This window comes from Haliaeetus leucocephalus, unplaced genomic scaffold (assembly GCF_000737465.1).
Source record: "Haliaeetus leucocephalus isolate CR32 unplaced genomic scaffold, Haliaeetus_leucocephalus-4.0 Scaffold140, whole genome shotgun sequence".
Taxonomy (NCBI): Eukaryota; Metazoa; Chordata; class Aves; order Accipitriformes; family Accipitridae; genus Haliaeetus; species Haliaeetus leucocephalus.
Window position 1 is genome coordinate 10503343 of NW_010972576.1, and position 25298 is coordinate 10528640.

Genomic DNA, 25298 nt, shown 5'->3' on the forward strand with positions numbered 1-25298 from the left:
TATAGATTACTCCCTTCCTGAATAACTGAAGCTCTCGGCCAGAATGATGTTGCAATTGATTTTCACAGAGAACTTTCATTGACTAGGTTGTTACGTACCTTCTGACACATGCCTGACCCTGCATTAAACAAATACAAGCCGGTTTTCCAGGATGCACATTTTTCACACTTTCAAATTACTTTTCAGTTAATTCTATTACACGCTCAGTGAACAGAGATGTTGCATGCTTTTTTTTTTTGTTGTTTGTTTTAATGGAGTACAGCTCCAGCCCTTGAGAGGACACAATAATTCCAGAATAAGACCAGTGGGCATAAGGGAGAAAAGAGAGAAAGAGGAGAAAGAGCAGAAGGAGAAAGAGGATGAGGAGGAAGAGAGGAAGAGGGAGAGGGAGAAGGAGAGAAGCTTTTCTTAATGTGCTAGGTATGCCTCGTTATGCTTACAGTTGTAGCTGTTGAGATGAAATCACCAGGCTCAGGTATTAAGATAAATAATAATATAACTTAAGCAGAGCACTCTACATGCTCCATTTACCCCTCACCTTTCCCAAAGGTGTCAGTGCTCACTTTCTGTACCAATTAAAAGTGAAGACTGCATTGGTGACAAACATGCAACTATAGCTGCAGACAGAGCTGGAGAGATGGACTCTTCTGTCCCTCTTAAGTTTTGGACATCCTTGATTTTCTGGATTAATAAATACTGCATGGACCCTACCTTGCATCCCAGTCTCAGAGCACATTGTGTAACCATCAGAAGACTTACCAGCTGTGTTTAAAGTTTATTAAGAAACAACTATTATATTGCCAGGACAGATTCAGTGCTCTGAAGTCAAGGCTGTGGATACAGACGAGTTTCGGTATATCTGAGTCCATAGTTTAATATAGTGATCTTGTAGACCAAATGATATCACAAAGTAAGGCATATACCCCACATCATCTGTCTGAGTTCCTAAAAAAATAGTCCTGAGTTACCTGAGACATTTATAGAAATCCGTGAAATTGGAAACGGACAATTTTGCAGAGAACGTGCTTTTGCTGCTGTTTGAAAATCTGCAGTTTGAAGGCCTAACACTTCAATCCTTAATCCCAAGGAGTCTAAGTGATTTGCCTGCATCACAGCTGCCCAAGAAACCCAAATTCAGCAACAAGAGGTTAAAAAAACTTCAGTAACTTACAAAGCCACATTTGAGTTACAGGCACATAAAACTTCCTGGAATTTATTTAATTGGACTGTTCTAAAAAAACCCCACCAAGACTCTAGAAAAATCAGTGAACTGACTGTTCCTCTCTCCAAAATATGGTAAGAAAAAGAAGCAAACTCTGTATTATGAGTGCCTTCAATAAAAATTTGGATGCCTGGGAAGATATGTCAAGTGATATAAAATAACCTTCATACATATACAATAATTATGTGTTATATAGAAATTAAGTACATAGGTATGGCAGTACACAAAAGTTACTTAGCCATCAAGTAAAATACACTCAGACTTCTAAACTGTGTTAATTTAATGGTCATCTGTCAAGGGCTAACTGGCAGGACATGAAAATCTTCTTAATGAGTTAATTTAGGAGTCATAATCTAAAAACCCCGTTCAAACATTGCTAAGCTTCTCTGAAGTGCTGACTGCTTAGAAGAAAGAAAATTGAAATCCCTCTCTTTTGTTTCAGTACAGAAAAAGAAAATCCTCAAAGTCTTTAAAAGTTGCCTGCCATGGGCAAGCACTATGTACATATGTACTGCCATTTCTAATTTTGCAGGAAGATTGTCTGTACAATAATTTTAACTCCCCTTAACTGTGGGGAAAGTCTTCTCTGAGGTTAGTCCTGTACTCAAAGGTACAGGTCCTCTATTTCTCTAGGTACAGGTACGGGTACAGAGGACTACATACAGGTCCTCTATTTCCAAGTCAGTTCCTTGGACTAAAAGCATTTAAAACTGGGTATTTAAATTGAACGTCCAAGATTTGTATCTGGATGTTTACACAGAAAGTAACTCGTCTTCGAGGATTTAACCATGCAATATTTTCTCAAGAACAAAAGGATACTCAAGCTCTAAATGGGGAGTTTTAAATGACAGAGAGTCTTTCCTCTAACATGTCTGCGAAAAGCTTTATTTGGCTGGAAGAATTCTTTTCTCTCATTATAAATTGTTAGGCACAGTGCAGGAAACATAAGTATGCTGCAAACCCAGTTTCTAATGACCTTTTCTCACAAAATGTGTTTTTGTTGAGGTGAAAACAGCGGAAGAGATAGATACAATTCCGGATGATATATTTTGTTCCCATTATACAAAAGAGGATTTCATCATGTGAAAGAGAAATGGGAGTTCCCAGTGTGACTACTCTATTACAAAGAAAAGCACCTCTTTGAAAATTAATGAACATTAAATATTTGTACAGTCAAATGAAGATCTGTTTTCAGGGAGCTAGTTTCCCTGTGTTCTTGGGCTCTAAGCTGGGAATGGTTCAAAATAAATACTGAGGTTCATAGCCATGAATAACAATGATGATATATTAGGGTTGAGATGACCACTTTCAAACTCATATTACCAATCTGAGTATGTGATATGCTAAACACACAGTTCTTTATTCATTAAAGAACAGCAGATTTATTATATGATTGCAGAGACATATACTTTCAGCTTTGCAGAAAAGGACCTGGGGGTCCTAGTGGACACCAAGTTGACCATGAGTCAGCAATGTGCCCTTGTGGCAGATATGGCTAATGGTATTCTGGGCTGCGTTAGCGAAAAAGTATTGCCAGCAGGTCGAGGGAGGTGACCCTTCCCCTCTGCTCAGCACTGGTGAGGACACACCTGGAGCGCTGGGTCCAGTTCTGGGCTCCTCAGTGCAAGAGGGACATGGACATACTGGAAAGAGTCCAGCAAAGGGCCATAAAGATGACTTGCATCTCTCCTACAAGAAAAGGCTGAGAGAGTTGGGACTGTTTAGCCTGGAGAAGAGAAGGCTCAGGGGATCTCATCCATGTATACAAATACCTGAGGGGAGGGTGCAAAGAGGATGGAGCCAGGCTCTTTTCAGTGGTGCCCAGTGATGGGACTAGAGGCAATGGGCACAAACCGAAACACAGGAGGTTCCCTCTGAACATCAGGGAACACTTTTTTCACTGTGAGGGCGAACGAGCACTGGCACAGGTTACCCAGAGAGTTGGTGGGGTCTCCCTCCTTGGAGATATTAAAAAGCCATCTGGACATGGTCCTGGGCAACTAGCTCTAGATGGCCCTGCCTCAGCAGGAGTTTGGACCAGATGACCTCCAGAGGTCCCTTCCAGCCTCAAGCATGCTGTGATTCTGTGAAAGGAACAGCTGTCATGTCATTTCATAGCTTGCTTTGGTAATATTCCTACTCATTAGCGTCCTGGTTTTGGCTGGGGTAGGGTTAATTTTCTTCCTAGTAGCTGGTACAGTGCTATGTTTTGGGTTCAGTATGAGAAGAATGTTGATAACACACTGATGTTTTCAGTTGTTGCTAAGTAGCGTTTATACTACATCAAGGATTTTTCAGCTTCTCATGCCCAGCTAGCAAGAAGGCTGGAGGGGCACAAGAAATTGGGAGGGGACACAGCCAGGGCAGCTGACCCAAACTGGCCAAAGGGGTATTCTGTACCATTTGATGTCATGCCCAGTATATAAACTGGGGGGAGTTGGCTGGGGTGAGGTGCGGGTCACTGCTCAGGAACTAACTGGGCGTTGGTTGGCAGGTGCTGAGCAATTGCATTGTGCATCACTTGTTTTGTATATTCCAATTCTTTTATTATTATTGTCATTTTATTATTGTTGTTATTATTTTCTTCCTTTCTGTCCTATTGAACTCTTTTTACCTCAACACAAGAATTTTACCTTTTTTTCCTGATTGTCTCCCCAATCCCACTGGGTGAGGGGTTGAAGTGAGCGAGCAGCTGCATGGTACCTAGTTGCTGGCTGGGGGTAAACAACGACAATTAAATTCAGACACTTTTCTTGAGACATGTAACTGCTGTACTCAAGAAATATTGGTTTTGATGCTTTCCCCACACACAAAGGAGAAGAAGATTTTGTTCTTAAGAACAGGTTAAGCTGAAGTTCTTACAAATGCTTCTGAAGGCCTTAATTTTAGTATGCATCAACAACTGCAGAAAACACAAAGCCTAACTGGTCAGAAACAAAATCTCTCTCCCAAACGATGGAGACTCCACTTTTCCTCACCCAAACACCATCAACTTAACATGCAGAGCAAAGACACTCACATGCAATGCGGACGTAGGCTTTCCGGCTCTTGGTGGTGCCTGCAGAGCTCCAGGCAACGCACTGGCACCAGTAATCTTCAGGCCCAAAGAGCTCCTCGACTTGCTGTCGGGAAATCTCAATGCTTACCTCTCGGACAATCAGACCTGTCAGGGTACAAGTAATGGTGGTTAATATTAGGCTTACAGATAGAAAGAAAAAAGTGTAGGTACAGAATTCTGCTTGCAAAGCTGTTATGAGACCTTACAGCTCTACAAATATCTACTCAGCAACACATGCTGTCATAAGGATGTGAAGGAAAAAAAACCAACAAAACACCACTTTATCTGCATAATAAGAGAAGTGGGTGAATGAAAAACTAATCACTGTGGTTTTGACTTTGATCACATACCACATATATGTTAGACAAGCAAGAGGAACAGCACCTCAGCTGACATAAATTGTACCATGTCCTAGGACGATTTACATCAAGTGATGATCAAGCCCAGTTTTATTTTCATATGAATATCATAAGACCACAGAATCATTCAGTTTATATGACTCCCTTAGCCCTCCTGTATTTCATTTCCTTTTGCTAGACAGATACAGCAGAGGGAGAAGTCCTGTTCACTCTGACACTGAACTGCCCAGGAAAATGGATTTTACCATTGCAGAAAATGTCCCAATATTCTGTAATGATGGGCACATGTGCTGCAGTATGGTTATTGCAAGCTGCAGTTTGGGGACTATTACTGTCATATATACTGCAGATACGGCGATATTTTTTAGGTGATTTTATAATACAGTGCAATACACTTCAGTGCCTGACGGTCTCCCTGGCCCTGCCCTTCGTAACACATCTCAGCGCAACCCCCTCCAAACCCACAGTTGCACCAACGATGACAGTGACCCATTCGTTATCCTTCCAAGCAGAATGATATTTGCCCACATTTCCCACACAGTACTCTCTGTTGGGAAGCTGTTTTGCTTCTTCTAAGTGCAAGGAAATATTGCGGTGTCTCAGACACCACTGCAAGAAGCGTTGGTAATGTGCTGATCCTCTAACTACAACCACTGTGTTTCATACTGACACAACCCCTTTCTCTGCCTCAAAATGCACTGCCTGCTCAAAACACTCTTAATTCCAGCCAAGATACTGGGCCGGGGTGGGATAGAGCGCTTACACCTCTTGTCAGCTTATTTGGTCTTTGTTGCCGATGCCAAAGTATCACTAAGCTTCTAATGTGTGTCTGCCTGTAGAAAACACCATCGCCATTTCAAAAATGCACTCTTGCAAACAGCCTTGAATATATAAGTTCACATAAAAGTATTTTGTGTAGTGGGACTGATTTTCTTTTTCCTTCCAGAATTGCCCGGAAACTCAACTGAAAGATCCTTGGATCACAGCGTGCACAGTTTGTCCCCATCACCAAACACCAAAGGGCAGGTCCTTCTGCTGAGCACAGACTTGAGCCCGTGGAGGCCAGCTACCCTCAGCCTCCTGCCACACGGCTTACAAGGTAATATTCATAACTTGAATGTTCCCAAGTGCACAGCACGGCACGTTCCTCAAGCACTGGAAACCAGGCCAGCCCTTTGATTTGCCTCCAGCCTCACAGAGGCTCCATTCAGGGAGCCAACGATTAATTACTGTTTGCACACAGTTGTGCACTGTCATTGAGGCTGCATGCTGTTTGCATCCAAAACTTGGTTAACAACTTAACAGCAGAAAGGAATTCATGCATGTAATACCATAGACTTCTCTGGTGGGAATGCCTTCTAATGAGATGCATTTTCCTGCTAGAGACTATCACAGCCTAGATGCCTTTTTATTTCATTATCCTTGACATCTTTAGCCATTGAATAATCAGCTACTTTGGGGGAAACACTTAATAGCTTTCCTCCTTGAAATGAAATACTCAAAATATGGCAACTGCACTCCAAAGAATGGAAATCAAAGTGGTGCAAGGGCATTTGATATGCAGTGAACACTGTGTTATAAACTTGTTCTGCTTTGATGAGCTAATTTGGCTCCAAAAGGGGTCTGAGGGATAGCTTTTGTCCTGTTGAGAAGAGCATGAAGAGGGTGGGGTGGAAGCATGTACATTACATGCATAGAAATGGTTGTATTTTCCCAGTGCAACTGCTGCTAGCCTAAAGATTACTTCAGTTCATTCCCAGTTTTCATAGCACTAGCCCAGGGAGCCTTTGAAGGTTACAATATTATGTTTTTATAATAAGGCTGATTATGACAGAGCTTGATGGAGCAGTGAACTTTGTTACCCGAGGGCTAAAGCAAGCAGGCTCATAATGACAGTACTGGTTAATAATGATTATGAAATAGTCTTAACATTCAGGACATAAATACCATTTTCTGATAGTCTGTTGAAGATACAAACCCATATGATAAATAGCTCCCAGTGAACACACCAGCAGAACTTTTTATCTCTGACTTCCTGAGATGCTTTCTAATTCAAAATAACAAGCTACTCCAGGTAATGTCTTTTGGGACAGCCATGAAGTACTGATAGGTTTCAGGTTATTCAAAGTAATTTTTCCTTTGATCTTTGAGTAATACCAACTGTTGTGCCATGACCAAGGAGATGCACACCTTCTTGCCATAACAAATAGATGCCGCCTTTTTCTGCTTACAGGCAAAAAATATCACTGTGTCTTTGTCTTTAAGGTAAACTATTTTTTCTAGAGCTCAAAATGTGTCGAACCAGTTGGTGATGCCATGAGATCATCTGGGCTGTAAGGATCAATGGCCAGAACTCGAAGCTGATTCAACCACTCCTTCCCAGCATCGCTCTTCGGCACCTCACTGCACAGCCACATCGATACAGAAGAAACATTTCACCAGCTGAAATGCACGCAGCCTCAGACTCTGGGGCAAGCACAAAGGGATGCATTTCCTTTGTTGTGCCAACTTGCAATCCTATTCCTTCTGCTAACACACTGCAACGTAACCCCTAACAGAAAATCCCTTTCTAGGCTAGATTACAAAAACCGCAATTTGCTGAGATACCTCAGATAGCAACTGCCTTGTTACCAGCTGACATACTGCTGTACATCAGATTTCACAGAGGAGCTGGTACAGTCTGTCTGCTTTCATTCAGGAGTGTATCGCTTATCCACCTCACATGGGCACCAAGTGCAGGACAACCCTGGTATGATGACTTCAAACAGAGATCTTCATCTTATCCCTGTCAAAGCTGCTTCTGCTTCTACATCAAAGAACAGTAGCTGGAGTAATAAAAAAAAAAAAAAAAAAAAAAAAAGCCAAACAACCCATGTCTCAATATTTCCAGACAATGTGACACGCTGTGCCTGTAGTTCAGGCAACTGTTTATCGAATTGTTTGATTATTGGTCAGTGCACAACATCTGAGTGCAAATTTAGAAGTCAATTTATAAAATGAGTCCCTATATTTTGCCTAAATATACTTAGGACAAAACAGATTAACATCATTAGTAGTAATTTATGCAGCATATAATCTACCTGATATTGGCCAATTCTACTTTGCCGCAGTGCTAAGTAACAAAATGTCACCCTCTCACAGAGAATATCTCCTCTACCTTACCTTCTGTATTAGGAATATATTGAATTTTTCAATCTAGTTCCTCATATGGCTAAACTATACAGCAGGCAAAGATATGCAGCATAAATGTTTTCTTACAACACTTGAGTAAGCTGCACATTTCCAGAATTAATACAATCACGAAGATGGTGGCACAATCCACAAGAAGTCAGGATCTTCCTATTTTAAAGCAATGCAGTAACAAACACAGCTGAAGGGAGATAACAGAAATGTGGGCAGCTAGAATGCTTGACATGTCCCTTCTAACGTGTATAAATTCATAAAGAGCATCTATATAGTATTTCTAACTCGTACTCTCCCTCTGATGAATAGCTAGAATATGACAGGGAAAAGCATTTGCTTGCACTGTCCAAACTTGATTTGCATTCAACAAAGTGAGAACTGTTTCTGTAGCCTCTTGTAGCCCATCTGGATCTTGGGTATGAAGACAGATATGTGAAGATTTTGGGTCTAATTATCACCACCCTATTTCTGGCAACAAGAATATTGTGAAGAGAAGAGCTTTAAAATGAAAATGCAGAAAATCAAAGTAATTGAAAGCAATTATCCAAAATAAACAGTAATTGTATCTTAAGATTGTTCACTGAAAAACCTCACAGATCCTTAAAAATGCATCCCCAGGTTGCTGGGCTCTTTCTGCACAAGTGTTTCTTTTCTGATCTCAGTGAATAACTGCAGCATTCCCAAGAGAGAAGCAATGTAAGAACTTTTACAACTTGAGTATGAGGAAGTAAAAAAATCTCAGGAAAAAAAAACAAAAGCAAAAATATTTGCTGTCCTCTCTGGGTCCTGTGTATATAGATCTGGATCTGCTGGGTTATAAAAGATGTCACAGAGGCTGCTCAAGGCTGAAGCTATTTATATACACAGATCAGTCAGATTTAATACACTTACCTAAACCTGGCACCACAAAAAGATACTACATTGGTGGAATTTCCCTAAAGAGAGGTTCAAAACCCTGTAGCCATCAGGAGACTAAATAAACTGGTCTAAGATATCCTTTTGCCCTTAAGTTTTCTGTCCAGTTCAGGATGGAGGATAGCTTACGGCATTTGGCATAATCAGTCTGCAGATATGTCCCAGTCCAATGAATTGAATAGGTTCTCCATAAATGACAATTTTTGCATATTTAGTAACACAGCATATACAATTATTCATTTCAATAAAATAAATGTATCTCTGGGACTAATACCACTTGGGCTCTGAAAAGGAGCAGGAAGGAACCAGAACTTTACTTATTTCTGTATTTGCACATTAAGGAAGGATTAATGGGTGGAGAGAGGCAGAGGGCGGAGGGAGCCTTGCTCAGTCTGCCTACTGCTAATGTGTGCAGCTGAATGAGCACGGGGGGAGGCACTGGCTGATGGTATATATCAAAATAAAATTACTACCCCTCCTGGAGCAAAAGGAAGAGCGAAGAGGGAATTGTGCCTTATATACATGGTCTTTTATTATAAGCTGTATCCTAGAAACACAATCAAGCAAAGACACACTTCATTCATGTGGTCCCCGAGTGCTGAACTTAGCTGGCTATACAAACTGTGAGGTAGATTATCTGGTCTTCAGAGGCAGAAATGTTATCTTTTTTAATGTATGCAAATGTAATGCAATTGTATGAGATTATGGTAGATTATTAGTAACTGCAATAATAACTTGTGGGTTCCATATTGCACTGGCAAATTTCCCAATGATGTTAATAGGAACAGATTTGCCGATCAGATTCATTCCTTTCTAATGGAAACAAAAATGTCTTAGAATGTTCTGCAACTGTATAGGACTGCGCAAGACAATAAGTGATCACCGTAAACATCTGAAAACAGAAGATTATTATCAATTAATCAAATGTAATTATCCAACCTGGAGTCAGTCTAGGTCACAGAGTATTTACACCTCAGTGGCCATCATTCTGCCAAGAAATTATTTTGATGTATTTTGGCTCCCATAAATGTTCAGCACTTGATATTAAAACCTGCATGTGTGAAAATATTCCTCAGGACTTTGATAGAGTAATTTTTGTGGAGGTATTATATTGGCATGTGTTTGACCCTCTGGCACAACACTGAACAGGAGCTATTTAGGTGCAAGACTAGACTGCACTTACAAACTCTAAGAAACTGCATGGATAATTTGTTTATTTTCTCTGTAAGTAGAAGTTCAAATGATTTCTGTGCTTTTGTGCTTTCATTTGCCTGAAAGGTATTTCATTAATTAGTAATCACATATGCCATAGAACACATTTCTCAAGGAGACTGAACTTTATGACCTACTGGTCTGGAAAAAGACATTACTGTAATACATGCATATAGATTGCAGGTGTATCTCAGCCACTGTAAATAAGTATGGAAATATAGCCCATTTTCATGCAGGTAACTTGCAGCCCTCTACAAGTTCAATTTCTTGAAATCAGTACTCAGAGCACCCTCCCAAATGTGACGTTCACTGCTGTTGGCTCCCTCCCTGCACCCCGACTGCATGCACCCCCAAATCTCCCTTCCTGCTGTGCAGTGGGGACACAGAAGGCAGGTGTGGTGTTTCTTGATGATGTAGAAAAGGCTTTGGGGAGTCAGAAGCAAAACAGCTCTGGGGTAGGGGTATTCCTCTGCATGTCCATGCAACACGTGCTGCTATAGAATCAAATTATACGACATGCAATTTAGAAAACCACGGTGCATCCCCATTCAGACCCTCAACCTAAACACAGAGAAAAATGCGGTGGCTTGCTCATTCTTAAAATAAATCAGTGCCAGTCTGAAACAGTCCATGGTTTCTGACTCACAGTTCCTTTTTCTAGCTATTAGGAGTAGGAGAGGGATGTGAAGAAATACTTTATGAATGTTGCTCAGTCAGGACAGATTTGAATAACCTAAGTATACATGCTTTTTAATGCAAGACGAGGGTGGAAGGAGAATCCTGATACCAAAAAAGAACATTGGAGTTTTGCAATAATTTCAGGAGGGGCTGGATTATCTCCACAGTATTTGGCAAAAAGGATGAAAGCATTTTCAGTTCTCACACTCCCCAACTGTCTTACATTTCATACAAAGCTTCATCCAAAAATCCTTAAAATAGCATCATAATTTTTGCTTCATGAAAGTGGCCAAGACCATACACCAAAGTGGTAGGACTATAAACAGACTTAATAAAAGGTAAACAGATTGCTTTCTTATTATACAGTCCTTAGTTATTAGGTTGTTCTCTGATGGTAAAACTTAAGTGACCAAAGCCAAGAATGATGATCTTTTCACTTACCGACAGTCCAGAATGGCCTGTCTGATTTATTTAATCACTCATCACAGGTGCTATAAACAACCTGTGTCTGTAGTAGGAGGCTGATCACTTTACTTGGTGAAATAACCTTTTTATAAAGGTAAAAATAAAATCAGTGCTATGTCAAAATTGAAATTTATTTACCCTCTTGCAGAGATGGATTCCTCACAGTCAGAGTTATTCTGCTCAAATATATCAGAGTACTTAAGCTATGGAATTTGGTGTTTAAAAAATGAATAAATAGGCTATGCATAAGAAGAATGGCTTCAAATATTAAAGTTCTTGCTGAGAAAAATGTACTCCGTGCATCCTAATGGGACAGAGATGATTGCATAATGGCACACTTTGCCTATAGCTTATTTTCTATATAGAGTATCTGTAATCTTAACAAAAGATAGATAGATGGATAGATATCTAGAGATAGTTTAACAGAGCAACAGCTTTAACATGCAGTAATCCTTCATGCTGTGATTGCATGCACCTGGTTTTGCCTCAGTACTGCTTTTCTGTAAATTGTGGCTGGCTGGTGATATGCATTGAAGATCACAAACTATTTTCTACAAATATTATCTTAAATATTTAAATTAAAGGCTTCCAGCTATTTTTGCTCTCTTCATAACTTTCTCTTTAGGAAACAGATACATTCTTAACTCAAATTAATACAGATAAAGGCAACAGCCTAATAAAGTCAAGTTTGCCTTAAGACCAATGTCAAGTTTGCACTGGTTTGCATCAGTTAGCTATGGTATCTAATTACCAGCTAATCGTAGAGAGTTAACTGAAAATCCCAGCTCCCCTACTATTTTTTAACTGACTCATACAAAAATTACAAAGGGTTGTCTTCAGAAGGATTTTACTTTGAACTGGAATTAAAGAACACACATTCTGTTTGGGTTTTATTTTCTTTTAGTGAAAACAAGGCCTTTTTGTTCTTTTCCCATTAACATCTGAAGGACCAAGTTGTGTAAGATGCAGGGAAGATTTCAAAACTGAGTTCTCAAATGCTGGTGGAAAACAAACCCTGTGCCCTGGTCCCTGTCAGCGTGGTGGAGGTGGGAAGTACAGCCCTGTGGGCTTGTCCTCTTGGGGAAGGTAAAATAGCCCCTCTACTGTCTTCTCCCCCAGCCAACCTCAGCAGCTGACTGCTTTACATCACCCTTGAACTATTGCCGTTTAATACCTTAGAACAGCAATGGATTGCTTGTTCTCAGCCTATAAACAGTTCAGAGACAAAGGAAAAACACCTCCTGCTTTTTTTTTAATGGAGGCTATTTTCTGTTTGACGGCATTTTTTTGCGAATATGCAGAAATTGCTCCAAAATGTGTTGTTCTCTTCAACATATAACAATGTGTGCCTATTGTTGCCACTTTCTTTTTTCCTTTTTCCTCGTACAAAAGTAATAATCATGCTCTGGTGTAGCAGGACTCCAAAGAAAACCTCACTATAAGCATATATTTACATTCAACCATGGGCATCATCATTTCTGAATTCACATAGGCTGAGGTCTAGGAACAGAAACAAATGCGAGTCAAAGCATCTTGACCAAGCCATCCCAACACTAAGCAACCCTGCCTCTGTGGCAGTAACCAAGCAATTCCCTGCCAGGCTGGTGCTACTTACAGGGAGCAGGAAGAAGAGAGGTCGTCCACATAGGAAAGCATAAGTATGAGCTCTTAACAGCTCCAGCTTTTGGGTCAAAGCCCAATCTTCCCTTCTTTTGGTCGACGCACATGCAGCTGAGAAAAGATGTTGGTTTTTTTTTCAAGGGCCAGGAAAAAAACATGCCAATGGTTCATGTTTTACTTAAAGCTGCAGCTGAGACTTCACAAAGAAAATCTGTGCACTTTTTATTTCTGGTTCAGAGGATTTACATGCTCCTTCTAATGATCTGGGCCTTCAGCAGTGGGTAATGCTTCCCAGTCCCCAGCTTAGTGCTCATGCAAAATTGAAGCACTTTTGAGGCTGTTCAGAGCCTACAGATGAATCTCAATGTGCAGGCAAAAAGCAATAATGGTTGTTTAGCACTTCACTAGAAGAAGCCAAGGAAATTATGAAAAAAAAAAAAAAAAATCTATTGAACTTCAAACATCTGGGAAGCCAACTGAGAACATCTGAATTTTGAACAGTGTGTTTACATTCCCTTTGCACAGTGGGGGGGGCAGGGAAGTGAACAGTAAATGGGTTTGTGTGTAATTTTTTATATAAAAATATACACCAAGTTGTGTATGTTATTGACATAGTGACATATATGTCTGCGTGTATACATATAAAATATGTATCTGCACATGTACTTATGTACCACACCCACTCTGCATGGTTTTGAGAAGCAGAGACAATGTGAAAATGCCTTATTTCTGTGAACTTGATGTGATGACACAGTTCAGTGGCTGGTGCAGCTATTGTGGGAACAAGGACAGTCGCAACGTGACACAAGGGGTCACTCGGGAGCCTTCCTCAGCAGTTGTTTTCCTATTTTTTAGTCCACGATGTGCAGGAACAGCAGGTTGGGGGAGAAGTGTAAAAGCCCCACTGTATTTTGCCGTTGTTGTTCTGCATGCTAGGGATGGCATTTCACAGCTGACTTGGGTATCTTGAAAAAATATTAAAAAGAAAAAAAGAGAAAGGCAAGCAGCTGCTTTCAAAACAGCTTTGTCCAGTGCACTGTCAAGTGAAGTGACTTTCTTCAGACAGAGATGAAGCTCTGGGAATTTACTGTCTGCTCTCCCATCCAGCATGTTTTCAGGGTTGTGCTAGGGCAGCAGTCAAAACACCAGCTTCTGAATGCCAGGAGATTTTTCTTAGTTTGTAGCAAATAAAAGAATCATCACAAGAAGGCTTGCGAAGAGGCAACCTGGTGGTCACAGAAGTCATTTGGTGTGTATGTGTTTCTGGATACAGCACAGCTCATGATCCCTGTCGGCTACAGTGAGGCACCGGGGATGTGAGCAAGTTGCTCTGCAGATCCATGAGACTTTGACATGAAAAAAGACCTTTTTCACTATGTAAGTAAATGCCGTCAATAATATCCCTATAATTCTGGCTGCCTCTTCTTTTTTTCTTTTTTTCGGGGTACCCACTCTGACTGAATCCAATACTGGTTTCCACCTTAGTTGAAGAATAAAAGGATTAAAACTAAACCCCAAAACAAGCCTGATCCACTTCTAGGCATAGTTATTCTTCAGGCCTGGCAATCCTTACTCCTCTTCAGAGGAGGGCATGGTAACCGACCCAGGTGCAGTGTCAGCACATCATCATACAAGTCACTGGGAAGCCAAAAGCAGCAATCAACCAACCAAGATTCTCTCTAAAATCAAAATCTGGGAGCAAATAATAGAAGAGGCTGTGAGGGCCTAAAGATCAGTATTCAGGGGGAAGAAGAGACACAGAAGAGGCTGACAAAAGACTCCCTTTCTGCTCTCACAATCAAAATATGAAGAGGGATGAGAAGTTATGAGGAATTGTGAAAGGCATCCCATCAAAACCTGATGAGAGAGAGCTGTACATAACCTTGCAGGTGAATGGCAGTCCTGCTGGTACCTACCACATCATGCTCCTCATTTATGTACGAATCAGGAATGCATGGGAATGACAAAATGAATACAGGCGGTGAACTTGCAATGGCAGCACAAAATTAGATCCTGTATGGGTCAGACCTGCATGTGACAGCCACCTCTCTTTCCCCTACATATTAGCAATGATTTGATACCCTACCCTCATAATGAAAAAAGCCTCACTAAATCTGATCTATGCGCAATCATTGTTCCATACAAATGGCTTTTTATTTATTTTTTTTAAAAAAAGGATTTCTCCAGTATAGTTTTAAGCAATAGGAATTCTTCTTCAGAGAATGGTTTCACTGTGTAATGAGCTAATAGAGGAAAAAGTAGAAGATACTACCCAGGTAACTGAGATACAAGCTTATACAGACATCAAGGGACTCGAGACAACAACGCTTAAATGTCTCGCACAGTCATCAAGACCTGAATGTCTCTAAACAGCGTTAGACCACATTTCCAGTGACTGCATCAGACTATAACTTGTTTTCATTGACATATATACTTCATAAAGTATAATTCTGACCTTCCATTTCCCTGAATATTTTCCGGGATTTTTGTAAACAAACTACAGACCTATTAGTCCTACCCATTCTCATGTTTAATGAACTGAAAAAACTACATTTATAGGATGCAAATATCCCTGCCCTAGCACTGCCAGGGTGCTACTGACTGCAGCACCTTTGTTTGATGGCACACAAGTCCTTGGCTCTGCTCTTTTCTGCCATTCCTGTATCCAAAAAACAGTTGTTATCCATTTAGGCCAGCAGACACAGGACAGAGACTAACCTTTGGGACTCGCTTCCAAACCAAGCTGACATTTATTAGCCTTTCAGGCACCAGACCACCCTCACCACGGGGGACCCAGATCCCACTCAAAGGGCATTCAGCTTCAAAGGAGCCAGGGGACATGGATGGAAAAAGGAAGCATTGCTGTGCAAAGCCGTGGCTAGTCTGAAGCTGTGGTGGGTGGACTGATGTCTGAAGATGTCTTTTGGGGAATTAATGGGATTACGAGTGTGTAACAAATGGTTTAATGAAGGAAAAACTTGGAGGAAGAGAAGGTGTAGGCTGGAAATATTCAGAGGGGTATCCTCAAATGCTTCAGATGAATGCACTAAGCATCCTCTTATTATTATTTTAAATAACTTTATTTCCTGTCTCAGATTTGTTTTTCTGGAAGCCCACAGAAAACCTTCAGGACAATTAGGTGAACAGCTGCAGATAGGAAGTTAATGCTGCAATAAGAAATGAACAAATAGCCTAAAGCTTTTATCTTTTGGTCCCAAAGCACTTTGCAGAGGTAAATAACAGACACATTGAGTGATTTGCAGAGAGATACATGGTGAATCCACAGAAAATTTGGAATAGGCAAATGACCCTTCCCATGGGCCCATCATTACTTGGAGGAAGAGCATGAGCAGGATTAACTTGCAGGAAGAGTAGCTCCCTCTGGGCCCCACTGTTAGCATCCCTGAATACCCTGAAGGATAGAACAAGTGCCGAGGCTGGAAGAGCCCGCCTCAGTCAGCTTAGCAGCATGAGGACAGGGGGTTCACGAGGTCCATGGCTGCTGTCTGTAAAGGTGGGTGGGCACGCACATCCCCCAGGGCAAAGAGCTGCCGGGAAGGACAGCATTAGCAGAACAGTGTCAATGGCTGTGAACACATCTAGGTCTAAGAGATAGAAGCAGCCTTCCACAAAGAATTACAGAGACAAAAAACCAGCATACAACAATTCGATTAGATAAGAAATCAATGACATGTTAATACATGTATTATAGGTGAATACTATACTCAGTAGAGTCTAAACTCAAAACCCCCAAAGTCTTTTGCAGGCTTCTATACAAAAAGATAATCTCCCTGGGTTTGGGGAGTAGTTTTGCATTGCCTATAAGCAGATTTCCCTCCAGAAGCAAATATCTGGCCCCATGTTCTTGCTCTGTATATAAAAAGGTTATTTCCCTTCTTTAGGTCAGGACTGACCTTAGTGATTTCTCCCCTCACTTCAACAAAAATAACCACCATTTTGAATTTATATCCTAGAAAATGGTGATTCTCTGCCTCTCTGTGAGCATGTTTCTTCTGAAGCTTCCAAAATGTCTTTTTTTTCCTATCAAAATATACTAATTACTTAAGATAAAAGTGGAAACTGCCTGCTTGCAAAAAAATATCTGTGGCAGCTTTGTTGTCGGGTATTCCCTTGATCTGGGCGTGCTGGGGACCACGTTCCCAGCATCTGATTTTGAAGACACAAACTGTGAGAGGACAGAACTTGTCTTGCAATGGTGATGGGCATGAGGCTCCTGTTGCCCAGGAGAGCTGCCCACCAGGCCAGAGGCAGTGATAGGCAGAAAGAAGATAGCCCGAGTGACATAAAAAAATGGCTGCAACCTAAATGTCAAATAGGAAAAAAGTGTGGGCTTGTTCATATACTTTTATATAAGTAAACAGCCTGTATTTCCCCAGAGAATTTCAGTTCTTTGGAGAAATAGAGTTGTCTGCTCCTTTCTGCACCAGCTGCAGGCTTTCAGACCATACATATAAACATTTCACTTACAGCATCCTTCCAAAGAGAAGACAGACTTCGAATTATTAAAGAACATGGACTGTAGTATCTATCAATTCTAACCCACACCTCAAAACTATTAATAGAAGCATTTGGGAAGAGACACACAGACACATTTTTAAATTTCCTTGAAATGAGTTGGATTAGGGCAGAGTATTGAAGGAACAGAGCTAAAAATTGGCAATATGTTGCTGAGAAATAATTATTTTGAATTGGGGTGCTTGAAGTTTGTAATGGATTTGATCTAATGATAAATGGAAAATAAAATGACTTGTGACAACAGTGGAATGAAAACAATCCTTATTTATGATATGTGGCTACCCTTACTAACATAACCCCAAGGTATTCTACCCCAGAGAGTCAAAATATTGCACGCTAAGTATAACTGGAGCATTTAGCATCACTTGTCATCTCCTTAGTGAAGTTAATAGGGATACTGGCCACATTTGTTCAGAAAAATAGCTTTTTTCCTTATCTTTTGGACTCTTGAAAAATAATGCACAAAATTAGGAGGCTGCAGCAGGTCAAGAAGCAAAAAGGGATTAAGCAAGGAAGACGTGCAGAGAGGGAAAACAGCAGTAAAGAAAGGAAGATCTGTGGGTCAGAGGAAAGGAGGAAAACATTACCCTTCGACATTCCTCTCCCTGAGCTGTGCTTACATGGGGGTAGGGGGCACGTGAATTTTGTATTTAGGCTCCCAAATCAAGTTCTTAACACGGGTATTCAAAGAAGTGCTATACTTAGAAACAATAGCTTTTCTTATTTATAAAAAATACTAAGACAAATGAGCACAACTTCTCAAAATGAGAGGCTGTGTGATGATCTTTGATATACAATCAAAAGTCCCAGCTTAAACAACATCCAAACAAGTTGATGTGACTTTTGTTGTTAGGGCAATGCAGCCTTCTAAAATGTGGTGTCACAAACACCAAAATACACTGCTTTCATGAGATGTACACACAAAGAGGAAGATAAAGTGACAGAGCATTGTGTGCTGGAAGTGATTTTCCTGCCTTTATACATGGTGCCAGAAGAGCAGGGACAGTCACTATGGAGGTTTCCCCACTGCTGTCTTGGCTGCAGCGTCTTTTAAGAGCTGTTTTAAAGGCAAAAGGGCGGACGTCAATCTTTGATCTTTCTGTTGAGCGGGTGATCTATTAAAGATTTAGCTAGCTGGGTACCTGCTCCCTCAACAGGCAGCCAAACCCATTGCTTAAGGTAACAACCTCCTATTTGCCAGATCAATGATGACCCTATGTGAAAAGCTCAGTCTCCTTTCATCAAATCTGCAAGTCATCCAAAAATACTTTATTAATGGGAAAAGGTGATGGTGGGCGGTAAGCATGGGAATCACAGCAGCAGCTCTGTAAAGAAACTGAAACAAAGAAGTCTAAGATTTCTGTCTGAAAAGAAGAGCATATTCATCCACTTCAGTGCAGTTCAATAAACCCTCCTAATCAGACAAAAACCTTATTCTGAGCCAGATTCTAACTTTATCATTTTCGTTGATATGTGTGGAGGCAGAGAGTTGAAGGGGCAGCTGAAGGGAAAGTCCTCAGAGCCACCTATCCTCCTTGCTGCAGGCTGGGTGGCACCAGGGCTGCTCCTGGAGGACATTAGGTCTTCTGAGAGCCTGCTTCTGAAGGCAGGACATGGGAAAAGAGCCTCCCTCAGCATGCCTTTCCTCTGAGATTGCACGGATAAGCCTGCTCATTTTGCATTAGTGGGGGCCTCGGGCCAGGCTCAAGAGTCCTTATTCTGTCTTGCTGCTATTTGGGAACATGGAGGAGGTCATCAGCAAACTCCCTGAGCCCTCCTCTCCCTGTGCATCCCAGCAAAAGAAGACAGAAAGTGTAGGCAAACAATAATGCCGGCTGAATTGCCCAATATGTCTATTTAATTAGCACTTAGAAGAGTCCCAAATGTTGTTTTCTCCTTGCTTGAAGGAGAGTGAAGAACATGTCACTGGCATTGCAGAGGGCAAGAGGGGTTTTATAGATCATTTCACCTTAATAGTCATGGAGAAACTATTACAAAGCATATCCAAATTGAAAAGACAAAAACAAGGTCCCTGTAGTCCTGAATTTTCTCTGTTGTACATCACTGGGATGTGGGGTTTGATTTAGCAGCATTTAATCCCTCTGGACAAATTAAAGGGGTGCAGGACACTGATTGTCTATACATCCACAACTCTCCCACCACTGCAGAACTGGTGTGTGTGTGTCTGGAAATATTTCTCCGTAAAAAACACACATGCAAAATAAAATCTTTTGCCATAGTTATTTTCAGAGGTACAGTAATTTGGAAAACGTGCACAAATTGCTCTAACAATTCTTGATGCTATTGAGCTTCCTGCCCTGTGACAATGGAATTTTCTTGCCCCCAAACACATCAGTTCTGCAGGGTTCCTTTTACTTTCATTCCTGTTATCTTTTATGACAGTCAGCCATAAAATCAAATGTGTTCCCTCAAAACAACTTTCATCTTTGTTTTTTAAAACCCGTGTTCTTATTCTTTACATATATTTTTCCACATTAATGGGGAAATATTCCAGTAAAAACATAAAAAAGACCATGCCCTGCCTTGTATTTCACGTACATGGGAAATGAAAGAGTCAAAGATGTGCACTAAAGATTTTCAAAGCACCCATTTGACTTCTTTATGAAAATGCTTAGCTTTTTCCATAAAGAAGAAAAACTCCAGTGAGTCTGAGGATTAAAAACCAGAATGTAATGATCTTCTGTGTAAAGCTTCTGGCTTCTCAGACTCAATCATTGGAATTTTTTTTTGCAAGGCTCTCTCTTCAGGCTAATTTAATTAAATAAAGTGGTACTAGAACACCCTGTCACTATTACTGTTCTCATCCTCTCCAACCAGAAGGCAACAACTCCCACAGAGTCTCTATGCATGTTCTTTACAGCAATGCTTTACCTACTGTTTAAAAATATCACACAGTGCAAAGTGCATATAACTCTTATTTTGTACCTTCTCTCTGTTACAAAGAAAAAATATATATACACTGAGGAAAAACATATAAATATTTATTTTCCTTTCTATAAAATTAACCTTCTTAATATATTCAACATTCCTATCTAGCAGCTCTCTTCGATGAGAGCTGGACTGCACTCTCATTCCATCTCTTGTGCCACTGCTATTGCTGTGCTGTTGTCTCTGGTTTTATCAATGACAGAAACAAATTTGCCTTGTAAGAAGAGTTAATAATCTCTACATAGAATTCATTCCTGGGCACAGGCTCAAAGTCCATGAACACATAATCTTTTGCAAATCAAAACCTATTTCTCTCTTTCATGCATCATTTACAATCCCAAGATGATGTACTGCTAGCATCACACCTGTATTTTAGTCCTCTTTCTTCCTGATTACCCATCCTTTAGAAAAGAAAGCACAGGTGACCTTTACTTTTTTCCTCTCATATATTTTATTGTCTGTTTGTCTTGATTTTCTCTGCTTTGCTTTTCTACCTAAGGAACTGAAAGAGAAAGCCTGGTTCAAAAACGGCAGCAGAAGATGGCCTCAGCATGGTGCTCTTCTTCGTATTTAGGCAGAACAGACCTTAAGAACAGTAAGATATAAGGAAAGAAGAATGCTCCCAGTTTTAGTTGCTGGGATTACACGACTTGCCCAGCAGAAACACTGTGTAACCAAGATCCCTTTGAGCCCATGTAAAGGCTAGACCTAGCCTGGTTTGTGGACAATTTCTCCAGCCTCTAAGCGCAAGGCTGAAGCCAGCAGCAGCGTACGCTTGGGCTGCCATCCTGATGCCACCCTCTGAGCAGCTCAGTCACTACTGCTGCGCCTTAAGTTACAACTACCGCACTAGCTAGCCAAAAATAACAAAAGAAACCCAAATGGCCTCAAAAGTGGTAGAGTCAAAGGGCTTTGCCAGCCTGACTGGTGCAAGCTGCCAAGCCGATGATCTCATACCTCCTTCTTCAGACTGTGAGAATGAATCCTCACAGTCACCGTCTCCTGCAACTTTTTCTCCAGCTCCATCTGCAGTGGATATATTTTCCCAAGCTTCCAGCATTTTGAAAAATATATTATTTTACCACTACCTGAAATATATTGTTTATCCTTTTCCATACTATGTGCTGTGAGCCCTACGTTCTCAGTCTACTTACAGGAAGGTGCACAAACACTCCAACTGTGACATGCATTATCCAACCTTTTGGCAACAACCCGGTTGACCGACAAATTTAGGTTCTGATGACAGTTTCATTTCAACAAGCTATTAGTGTGGCTGGGCTTGTAATAATCTGATGTGCATAGCTTTTGACACTCTCCTCCCCACCAAAGTCCAGTAGATAAAGTTAATCTCTAAGTGGATATGGGTTTCGTTTGCATAGAATTGCTGCTGTTTATTATGCAAACCATTTGTCCTCCAATATATTCAGATGCATCTCTTTTCAAGACTGGCCTTCTACATTTGTCAAATGCAATTTGCTTTACAGTATCATGAAGTTCCTCTACAATTAGATTTTTAAGAAAAAAGAATGAATTTTTCACCTGTAGTGAAAACTGCAGTCACCACATCAGCACTTCCACATTTCTGAATGCTGATGTTAATAAAAGCTTAAAAAATTAACACAGTGATAGCTCCCCTCCTGCTTGTCCTTCTTCATTCCAGTGGACTCCCATGGATGAATAACATTGAAGATGTATTAACTAACAAGAATTTCTTTTTTTAGTTTTTCTGCTGCAGTCAACTTGTTGGAAAAGCCAATACTTGCAAACAAATAAACTGCGCCAAAGTTTAATACAGATTTTTTTTTCTACAGCCTTTCTTCCTACACCCACCTTCTCTTTCTCAAGCTGAGAGCACCACAGCACCGTTAAAAGCTTATGCTTTTGATCTCTGTGCTAATAAATGAGCTGAAACAAATAAAACCCAGTTCACAAGAGACTTCCAAGACATCTGGTGGAGTTATTTTTCTAAGTAATTAGACCAAGTGGTGGTGTAATTCCCAAATGAAAGGTACCTTCTTGCTAGGTATCCAGTTATTTCTCAGAGCCATCAAAACAACAGTAAGTCCTGCTTCTCCTTGCATGTGACTCAAACTCTATTGATTACCAGTCTTCCCAAACAGGAACAATCATATCTTTGATTTACGCTCGTTTATTACTCAAGTTTTTAACCCCCCCTTTTTTTTTTTTTTGGACTGTGAAGGTCCTATTATTTTTCCGTGAATGTCAGTGGGATTTCTGGTATTGACTGAGGAAGGATGAGGCTCTTGGCTTCCTTTTATTTTCTTTTTTCTTTCTTTTCCTTGCTAACCTATTGTAGTTCTCCTTCATAGAGGCTCTATGAAGCAGGCAGAAAAGTGTAATGGAATAACAGCCAGGTGCTTGCTCTGGATCAATACACTGCTCTAAACTATGCCCAGGTATGTTTTCTCCTTCTTTCTTGCTGGAAGCTGAGTAAATTTCTCCTTTTTTTCACAAATCTCCTGAAAAAAACATCATTCTAGGAACAACCCAAATGGTCTTTGGCACTTTGGGGAGAACATGACTCTTGGTCTGTGACTACGATACAGTGCAACCACTTGGAATTTGTGACACTGGGGAAGTGAATGGAGGGTAGACCTGGCTAAGAAAGCAATTCCCTTTTGTTTGTGCATGGTTCTCCTGTTTGTTTTTTTTTTTTCAAACTTGGGCATGGTGCTCTACAAGCATGCTTTACTAACTGATCTGGATACAGACACCACCTCTGTATTATGACAGCTAATACTCAGTAATGCCAAATACAGAATTCACAGCTATATCAAGAATAAAGTAGCTGCCATATGACATAGCTGGTAGATTACAACAGTGGGCTTGATATTAATGCATTTTAATTCTTATCCCGCCATGACATAATGCAAACTCACCAGAGGTTTCATCTACTCTCTCGTCCACCACATGGTCCTTCTGATGAACCCATTCACTGTTGCACTTAAAATAGATCTGCGTGGCTGGGCTTGCTTTGCAGTACAGATTCACAGGCTTGTTCTTCACAATGTAAGCCTCTTCGGGTTCGATGAGGAAGTGGGGCAATGGCTCTGGAGGATCAGATGGAAAAGTTTCTGGAAGCTCGTGAAAAAAATCATCATCTGTAGAGAAGAGATGAAAAGGACAAATGAAACAACCAAAATTCATCTGGCAAAGATTTACAAGCACTTTTTGAAAATTTCAGAAGAAGTGTACTTTTCAAATAAAATGTTATCTTAGGAGCATTCCTAGACTGAGTCTTAAATTTACTGCTTTTTTCAGACCAGAAGAAAGTATTCTTTACATCCTGAGCTCTCTTCCCTCTGTGTGATGCAACAGGGATGTGCACATTCACATGACTGGGAACGGTCCTTTGTTATCATCACCAGCAATATTAGCAATAAAGCATTATGTTAGCGCTTGGGAGAGTTGCCTGCAAAACCGTAAAAAGAAATAATAGAAACTTTTGGAGGCTTCAAGGTCACACTTTTCAATAGTGACTTATCGCACTGTTTAATCAAGTGCATGCACATATTGGCTGAGGCTGGTACAAATAGGAAATAACACCTTTCGTTTCAGATGAGCAATTTGAAATCTGCTCTAAGGGCAAAAGACTAAATGCAAGTCCAGTCTATGCTGCTTTGTACATACTCTGACTCTCTTGCTAAGGCTGATAATGAAGGCGCCAAGCTATGCTTTATTTACTTCATCTTTAGTACACTGGTTTGTGCAGTCCTCACTACAGAGAGGAACCGGGAGCTGGGACATGGAGCTCAGCAGCTGTGAGATGGTGACATTTTGGGCCAACACAGACACGTGCTATTAGCATAAGGAACCTCTGCCCCTCTCTGGTGCTGCTGGTAATGAAGAAAGTCGATGCAAGAAGTCCAGAGAAGGAGGAGAAGAATCCAACGCACAAGAGGCAACACTGAAAACTCCTAACACACAGACTTCCCTCTGTCTCTCCCTCCCTCTCCACAAATCTCCCTTTAAAACCCCTCTGCCCCTTTGTGCAGAGGAAGTCTTCCACATCAGAAAGCACCAATTCAGCGGAGAATAACCCTCCTCCCACCCACCTCTCCACCTGCCGTCAATGCGGAAGAACATCCAAGAAGCTCCCAGTGGCAAAGGAGTTGGGGGGCACCAACGACTGACAAATCCACCAGCAGCAAGCTGACAATCCTGAAGGCCTTATTCAGTCTCCCCCTTTCTGCCTCTGAAACAGTTATCGTTATACACAGTGACGGACATTGCTGATGATCAATAAAACACCACAGAACATCAAACTAAAAATACTGGGGCAGGCTGGCTATCTTCTCCCTGCCAGTCTTCCTGAAGATGAAATGTCAGACAGCTACCTTCCGGTACCAAAGACGTGCCTGTGCAGGCTGTGTCCAGAATTACAAGGGGCATGAAAGGCTCTCCTTCCAGCCACTGCTTTGCAGAAAGAGAAGGAAGAATAGTAACACATGAAGGAGACGGGGAGAAGCTAATATGATACCCGTCCACATAGCTATATGGAGGTAGACTGTACGTCCTTATCAGTGATGGGAATACCTTACACAGCAAAAGATTTTGTGAATCTCTTGAACTATTTATGAAGAGACCATATGCTCACCAATTTTCTTTTTTTTTTCTCTTCATATTAATTTAAAAATACTCTTGCCTTTCTGGATGTCTCATTTTAAAAAGAGTAACAGGCCTGACTCACCACTGCAGCAATCCCTGAGAGCTAATAGAAATGAACCGGTTCAATGATAGAAGAAAGGAACACTAAGTAAGGCCTGGCATTTTTCTAGCAAAGGGAAAATCTGTGACATACTATAACAATTCAATTTCCACCTCCAAATACTCAAATTAAATTTAATTTTTATCACTTTCCCATCCTTCCTTTTTTTCTGTGGTTTTCTTTTCACTCTGACCACACCAGCCTCCTTTTTCTGCAATCCCATTTTCTTTCCTCGTTAGGTATTTCTTCCTTGTTCCATTTTGCTCCCCAGTTTTTCCCAAAGAGAAAGATGAGTTACAATAAGTTAATGAGAGTCCACATTTGGTTTCATGGCAACAAAATATGTTTGAACTGAAGCAAGAGGCTTTTCAG

General features: G+C 40.8%; 1 protein-coding gene across 1 annotated transcript in view; it reads right to left on the bottom strand.

Moving 5' to 3' along the window:
- Nucleotides 1–25298, bottom strand: part of UNC5C (unc-5 homolog C (C. elegans)) — a 263351-nt gene that overhangs the window by 71860 nt on the left and 166193 nt on the right. Inside the window, exons 2-3 of the mRNA XM_010586171.1 lie at nt 23098–23319; nt 4242–4385 (exon numbers count right to left, since the gene is read on the bottom strand). Of these exons, the coding sequence (XP_010584473.1) occupies nt 4242–4385; nt 23098–23319 (366 nt within the window). The remainder of the gene's footprint in view (nt 1–4241; nt 4386–23097; nt 23320–25298) is intronic.